Source organism: Papaver somniferum, chromosome 4 (assembly GCF_003573695.1).
Source record: "Papaver somniferum cultivar HN1 chromosome 4, ASM357369v1, whole genome shotgun sequence".
NCBI lineage: Eukaryota > Viridiplantae > Streptophyta > Magnoliopsida > Ranunculales > Papaveraceae > Papaver > Papaver somniferum.
The window spans coordinates 54,309,996-54,318,256 of NC_039361.1; the positions used below are offsets into that span (position 1 = coordinate 54,309,996).

Genomic DNA, 8,261 nt, shown 5'->3' on the forward strand with positions numbered 1-8,261 from the left:
TTTTTCCCATCAAAACCAAATGTCTCCCGACAAAACCAAATTTTTCCCAAAAAGTCCAATCCCATTAAAAACCAAATTTTCTTGTAGATAATGTGTTAGTTAAAATTCCTTTTGTATATATTTTGTGCTCATCCATTGTGACTCCGAATATGTTGGAGTTTTGCCTTGGATAACGGAGTTTTAATTCTGCTTTCGCCGAAATCGGGTATTCTCTCTCCTTTTACTCTACTCAGCATGTCCCTTTCCATATGTTGCATTCTAATTCTTTCCATATTTTTAAACATTGAGGACAATGTTTAGTTTAGGTTTGGGGGTATAGAATAGATACCACGATAATATGCTATAATTGAAATCGAACTCCTTCTTCTTTTGAAAAAAATCGAAAAAATTCATAAAAAAAATAAAAAATTGAAAAAAAAAAAAAACATAAAAATGGAGCTCATTTACCTTGAAATGTTGACTCTTGTGCAAATATGTATTTTTATTAGGAGTCTTAGTCTAGATATTTAGGCACCCTGATTCTAGCACAATTCACATAGTGATAAGAAATTTGCACGCGCACGATCTACCAATACATGTATAGCCTCGATCTTCAAGGTGTTTGATAGGAAGTCACGATTGCCAATCACTTTAGAATACTGAACGAAACTTGACTAGCTTGTTCTTTGGTTGGTTGGGATAGAAGGTGGAGGTTACATTAAGAAAGACAACCATCGAATTTAACTGGGTGCATCAAAAAGGGCTACCTCTTGCAAAGTGTCATGTAATCTTTTGTTTCCTTTTGTATATGTATCAAAAGTGTCTCCTTATCAAAAAAAAAAAAAAAAAAATGAAAAAAATGAAAAAATCAATCAAGTATTTATCAATTCCATCCTCTCTTGTTCCAAAAATAAAAGAGAGTAGTCAATGTAAATAAGAGTCATGTAAATAGTCATTTTGTTGTTTCATTGTAATAAGCAAGGAGGGTGTATGCCATTGATGTACAACGCGAGTAATTGTGAAATACCTCCAACTCATTCACAATTCTCGTAAAGTCCGGACAGCTAGCTAGATTTCGACCTTGGTTCTTAGCCTGAGAAACTATCTCTTGGTGATTAGTAGTCATAACATCCGATCTTTCTTTACACATGTGTAGATACACTTTACACTCTTATCACATGTCTTTATTTGTTATCAGTGCTAGGATTGTGCCTTCGATAGCTAGATTGACATCTCCATTTTGCTGGGAGCTTAACTGTTTTGCACATGTCACATTTGATGGAATCTGAGCTTATATTTTGACCTAGAACTTTGTAGGTACGTTCTAAGCAAACCTTCACGAGACTTCAACTCGTCCACTAGGGACACTTAGTGGTTTAAAAGGCTTAGTGCATACGCTAAATGCATTCGAGAGACCAGCGACAGTGGTATAGTTAGGATTTCCTTAGTTTTGTTTTACTTGAGGACAAGTAAAATTCAGGTTTGGGGGTATTTGATGAGTGCCAAATATTGTATATATTTTATCCCTTTTTGTTGGCATTTACTCATCTTTTGTGCATTAATTCTACATTTTATCCCACATTCTGTATTTTCATTGTTTTCAAGAATAAATATTTTTATTAATTAATTTTGCATTTTTAGGTAATAAATAAAGATTGGATGAGTTGCGGAGCAAAAAGAGCAGAAAAGTGGTGAAAAGCCGGGAGAAATTACGCAAGGAAGCCGCAAAGAATGGAGCGCACGTCCAAAAAGCTGGAAATGGGCTCAAGAAGAAGAAAGTTGTTCTTAAAGAAGAAGTGGGCTCAAGGTTTTCCAAGCCCAAACTCATTTCCCAAACCCAAATCCATACCCGCTTGCGTCTTCAGCCGTCAGATCAGTTCTCAGAAGCATCCGACGGTCGCTCCCTTGCTGTGCATCGAAGTTGGATATCTCCGCCTAACACTACAACACCTAACTCCATCTGGCGTCGTTGATTTTGTTGTATTATATAATCCAGCGATCGTTACAAGCTTCACTTCATCTCACCGTCCGATTGATCTTTCATCTCCCTATCCCACGGCTTAGTCTCGCTGAACATCAAAAATCGATGCACTCGCCTCACACCCAAGTGTCGAACACCCTAGACCTCAAACAAACGCACCCTTCCCCTTTCTCCATCGAACCCATCTCCTCCATCACCCCCCTCTGCAGAACCACCATACTCCGTACCACCACCATGTCCGTCTCCATCACCACCACCTCACCCCAAATCACTCCACTATTTTCTCCCCAACTCTACTCTACCTAAGCCCATCATCACCATCACGTACCATCTCTTTAGCATCACTAATTTCTCCAATTTCTCATCTCTCTGCTCACTGAAACCCTAGGTGAGAAATTGGGGATATAAGTGATGATTAAAGCATCAATTGGAGCATGGGAGGAACGAGAAGAAGCAGGAGAAGAGTGGGTCGACGAGATGGAGCGAGTATCTCATCAACAGTAGGTAAATCAATTTCACCAAACCCTAGTTCTACTGATTTTGGGGGAAAATTGGGGGAAAACCCAATGATGTGTAATGGGTATAAATTGATGTTATGTGAAGTGTGTAGGGGACACTGTGTATCTCTCTGGACTAGCCAGTAGAGAATTTGTTACAAATTTTTATGAATTTCAATTTCAGTGCTTATCAGTTAACAAGTTGAAAATTGCATATATTTTTAGTTATCTCAAATGTTGCTGGTTGTGTATGAATCATCTGTGTTAATGTATGTATGTTGCTATATCATGTTTAGCATGAGCTAAACAGCATCAGGCCAAGGCTCAGCTGAAGCCTTGTGCACTGTCATGTGACTAGAAGCTAGGATAGTTCTCCTGTTGCTATGTTTTGATTGAGCAAATGGGAGATACCAATGCTCATAGAGCCTGTGATTGGCTGTACTGTCAAAAGACAGCCAATGCTAGGGGCAGACTAGTGAGCAATTTGATATTCTTCCATTTCTAGATGTATGCTTAGGAACAAACACAACCTAGAAACATGTCATTTGATTAGGACACAAGGTGGATCCTAAGCCTTGGCTTAACCACCAATCCCTTCTCAGTAATTTGTATTTTCAGTCCTGTGTGTTTGCAATTCAGTTATTTTCTTGCCTTTTATTTTCTTGCACTTTGTAGCTACTGTGCACTGAAGTCAGTGCACAAACTCACCTTGCCCTTGGCTTCCAAGCCTTGGTTCTTTGCTGATTTACCTTGTCTGTTATCTTTCCCTGCTGTGGTTCTTAACTGTTTCTTTATTGCTTTACCTTGCATCTTTGGTTCATGCCATTTACCTTGTTTTGCTCACTGCCTTAGTGCATTGTCACCATTGTTAGCCTAGGAAAACTTCTTGTATGCTCCTCTCCCTGTGGACAAACCCCTACTCATCATTTTATTACAAACCCTGGCCTTGTATACTTGCAAGTGTTTTGTGTGCTTCTAATCATCACACCAATAACAAATTTGCAAAACTCTCAGTAAAAGGCAAATTATAAAAAAGGGAAAGTAAAGAGTGGAGTAGGAATAAAACAGGGAAAGATGGTGATGACTTGAGAGCATAGGTGTAATGCGACTTATTATTTTCTTTCCGTTTGGAGAAAGAAGAAAAATTTGTTTTGTTTTACTGTGTAAAGAGTGCTGTTAGAAGATCATAGTTTGGAATTTTTGAGAGAAGCAAAATGTATCACTGATCTTTCAGGATAAAAAAAAAGAAAGCTAATGATCACGAATTCACAATGGCGGAATTTAGGTGTTCATAATATTTCGAGAGTCGTATAATAACAAATTTTCATTTTTCATACAAGGTAGAGAGAGATGTACACAATCACTTCCTTAAGCAAAGTACACATGCACTAAGATTATTATTAACTGATCAAAATTAAACTACACGCAATAACTGCTAAAACTATCCTACACATCTTCTGTTACGCAGGAAACAGAAAAGTTAAAAAGAACAAGAGACAACACTGCAACCCTCTCAAAACCCTAATAGTACTTCTTCACTGCTGAACCAGACAACCTTGGGGGTAATATGTGGCAGAGGTGCGAGATGAGCTCCCGAACAAAGAATCCTCATCCTCATCTTTGACATCTTCATTGCCCTCTCCTTCCTCTTTTTCTGCAACACAAACCATTTCCTGTAAACCTGCAGCTTCAAATATATAGGTTTTCACTTCTTGAAACCTTTCCTCGGAGAGAGACACCTCCGCAAGGAGGCTCCAGGCATAATTTTCAGATGCGTCGTCGTAGTCGTTCTTCCTCTTCAACACTATATGTCCACTTATCTCCCACACGGCTGGATTTACTTGGGTATCAAGAAGCTCCTGACTCACTTCCCCAAGTGCTTGCTTTTCAGCGTAACACTGTACATTCAATTTGGGCAAACAAATTAATTAAGCATTCTCAGAGAAAATAAGAAAACAGTAAGAATAATCACCAAGTATATAACTGGTGACACTTGCAAAGACAATTTTCCCGATGCCATGCATGTGTAAGGAGCAAATTATGTAAAGCGAAGATTCTATTGCATCGAGTGTTTCAATTAGTATATCATGAAAGCGCCCAGGAAAAGGTTAACTAGGCAAATTGGAATCTTTAGATTAACTAGGCTTACAGGCAATATGTAGATCGTGCAGGGAACAAAGTTGTAGTGACCACTTCCTTAATTGTTAAAAGAATCCAAAATCAAACTCCTCCAAAGACAACTCACTGAGCTGTTTCTAGTCACAATATTTAGAACTAAAATGGCAAAAACATTACTGATATGCTGACATTACTTGGGCTTCACTTGACCAATTAAAATTTATAAAAGATATAGGCTCAATTTTGTTCTGTAATTACTCAGGAGTAACAGTCACACAAGAACGAAATTAAGAGCTGCGGGGTGAGCAATTTATACCTGAGGAAAGAGGAAGATTCGGTTTCCACAATCAGAGATGAGAACATTGTATGGAATGTTGGTCTCTTGAAGAAAAATGCAAGCATTAGAGACAACGTCAGAGAGATCTTTTAATGTGTTGCCCCCCTCAAAAACAAGAGCTCTAACTGGATAGTTCAACAGCTCAGAGATTGTAACCCCATTATCTGGAAGTCCATTTGCCATGGTTATCTTCTGAGTAGGAGCCTTCTCAACAGGGAAGGGCACAGATAAGTAATACGCCTGCATTAAAAAATTAAAAATTGTCAAACAAAGAAATAAGGCAAATGACAATGCTAACAAGAAGTACAGATTATAGGTCCTGGTTATAGAGATGGAAGTTAAATAGTTACCTGGAAATGGAGATGATTGATTGTTGCAAAGGCACCCAAACTGTTAAAACCCAATCTGAAAAAGGGGTTTGCTGCTTCTTTTGCCATATGAAGAGCTAACAAGAAGCTCTCATGGTCAATCCTTTGAGGCAAGCATTCAAGAACACAGGGAATCAGAAGTACATGCCCATACTCAATTGGACTCACCTGAAATACCAAAACAGAAACATTTAGTTCAATGGCCAATAATTGATCAAACCAAATAACTTTAGAAGCTATCATGTAGGAGGACAAAAAATCGTTGATTTTCTATGTGTGCGTAATAGTCCTACAGGAGCTACACTCCTACAACTTTGAGTCCTGTTTTTTGTTTTTTTGGCCACTACTCTTTAGTTTGTAACACTTGTGCACCTTGATATCTAGTTTTAACCTCTTATTTCAAAAAGAAAAAAAAGAGGATAAGAATTCAAAAAGAAAAAAGTAAAATTCACAGCTAAATCATGCTTACATTAATGGCGACCACACTAGGAGAAATAGAATCCGAATCGACAGCTGAACTAGCAAAGTAATGGGTCTTTTCATCAAAACTCTGCTCAAAGCGCAAAAGCACCTCTTCCTGCCCAACTTTTGTGAAGTTGAATTTGCTCCCATCAAAGGGTTGTAGCACTCGATCGACACGGAACTCAGTTGGTCGCTTCTTAAGGTGACGTCCTTCATTCAGTTGTGCAACAAATCCATACTCTCCAGGAATAACCTTAGTCTCACACAGTGTTACATCATATCGAAAAAGGCCACGGCTCATTCGATCCTCCCATTGCCCAAGAATTAAGGTATCAAAGAAAGACACCTCAGGTTCCTCTCCTCCTTTGATTGAATCAATCCCATCTCCCTTGAATGCGTATAAAGGAAGCTTGGACACTGGATTTCACATGTACATATCTCCAATTAGATAAAACTAGAAAGGAATACCTCAAAATTTTACTATAAAAATCACAAATTATTCCAGTGTAATTCAAAATTAAGTTCAATTCAACTAAATCTAATTCAGTTCTTTCCAAGGCAACCAAAATTTTCTAAATCAATCAAAATGAAAACAATTTGTTGAGTGAAAATTGGGAACTTACCAGGTAAACAGCACTTTCCAAGGCAATTACGGCCACAGCCAACAGTTTCAGCAGCAGCAGAAGCAGAAACATCTTCTTGGTAATTAGAAACAACAGTAGGAACTCTTTTGATGGTCAACATATTGTAAATTGTAATGTATTATGTACTAGAATATGAACGGTTTAAGTTAATAAATGAATTGGTAAATCTAGGAAAAAATCAAAAGGGATTATAAAGAATAAGGGGGTTAGTTGATTGGGTATTTGACGACAATTTCACCACCACCGGCAAGAAAAAGAAGATCAGAAGGAGAACCACCTTCTGATGGCAAAGCTCCTCTACCACCGTGAGGTGAAGGGTTTCTTTTCTCAACTTGATTAGAAGCTGATGATGATGAATGAATCAATCTTTGATTTTGGTGGAAATTCCACCCTCCGTCTCCAAATATAGCCGTGATTACCCAATTCTGAATCTCCTTTTTCTGTTTCTCTCCCCCTCTCTTTCTCTTTTGCTTCTAGATTTTCGAATGGATGGTATAGTCAAGAGGAACAGGCTCTATTTATAGAGTCTTCAAGCGGTTTGGGTATGTATACGTATTATACGGTGCTCATACATAATCTTGGGGTACCTTTCCGTATTCCTTTTGGACTCCCTTTGTACTTTCTTTGTAGTGTACTTGGTAGAGTTGCCCTGAGGATATTCGGAGTTCGTATTATATCTGGATTTTGTTTCCGAGTGGGATTTCGGCGGCCGTGTATCACCTTTCAAGAGCTGGGCCATGATAGAATTAACTTTGCGAGTCAAAGACTGGCTGCTGGCTTAATGTATTCAAATGATAGATTTTAGGTAGTTTATCATTTAAATTAGTTGCTCAAAAGACTCGTGCGATTTGGGAAATGTTTGGAAGCATAGCATAGCTGCATAGGTTAGAAATGAATTAGTGTCTACAACCATTTTCTTTTTTCCTTTATTTATTAGGAATATTTTTTATTATTGAACTTAAACAACTTTTTTTTCCCATAAAAAAGACAAGCCTCGAAAGTTGATTAATAAAGCCGATCTGAGATTGGAATCGTTACAGAGTTTACAAAGATCATATACAATCATTAAATATTTTCTTTACCAGTTCTTAACCGTTAATCCTATCATTACACACATTACAACCAAATCAGAATTCTCAATTGTCCCAGAGGACAAATCCACATCAGGTGGCCAATATTGTTTTGTTTGAAACCAAACTAAACATTGCATCACTGCCAAAAACAGCCATGGGATCTTCAAAAGATCCAGCCATGGTTTTTTAACACCTTGTAAATCAAGGTAATTCAAAGCATCAAAGTAACATAAACTAAATCTAAAACTAAAGTAACTGGAGTCTTTTACGTTGGTTGAAATCAGTCTGAAACGGTCTGGAACGGTTTGAATCGGCCTTGGAGTCTTGGTAACTATTATTGCAGTTGATGAGATTGTTGATGATGATCTTGAGGTTGTTGTTTTTGATTCCATTGATAGAGTTGAAGTTGTTGCCATTGTTTTTGCAGCTGATATGTCACCATAGAAACACATGTTCTTACACTTGAGCAAACTCTTCATATGAATGAAGGAAAACAGGCACAAACCCTAAGACAAAAATCCAAATATAAACGAAATTTACAAACTTACTACTGAATCTAAAAAGAGTATCAAACTGTAAAACGGTCTGCGCTTTAGGATTTTTGTATTTCTCTTATCGCAAGAGAGGGGGAAGGAAAGACAAAACCCTCACTTAAACAAGAGTAACATGCATGTTACATACACTTTTTCTCTTATGAGAATGCGTAACCAACTAGTAAAGTCATTAACGAACCCAAATAATCTTTAAAGCTAAATATGACATGGGCTGACATACTAACTAACCAATCACAAGTAAAAGCTCA

At 37.7% G+C, this 8,261-nt stretch overlaps 1 protein-coding gene across 1 annotated transcript; it reads right to left on the reverse strand.

The window, feature by feature from the left end:
- Positions 1-3,730: 3,730 nt before the first annotated feature.
- On the reverse strand, positions 3,731-6,882 carry LOC113275533 (GDP-L-galactose phosphorylase 2-like). Its single transcript, XM_026525063.1, has 5 exons — positions 6,366-6,882; positions 5,750-6,159; positions 5,263-5,448; positions 4,892-5,152; positions 3,731-4,355 (listed from the first exon to the last, which is right to left on the reverse strand). The coding sequence occupies exons 1-5, from the start codon at positions 6,484-6,486 to the stop codon at positions 3,993-3,995; spliced, it is 1,341 nt and encodes a 446-aa protein (XP_026380848.1). The 5' UTR covers positions 6,487-6,882; the 3' UTR covers positions 3,731-3,992.
- Positions 6,883-8,261: the final 1,379 nt, after the last annotated feature.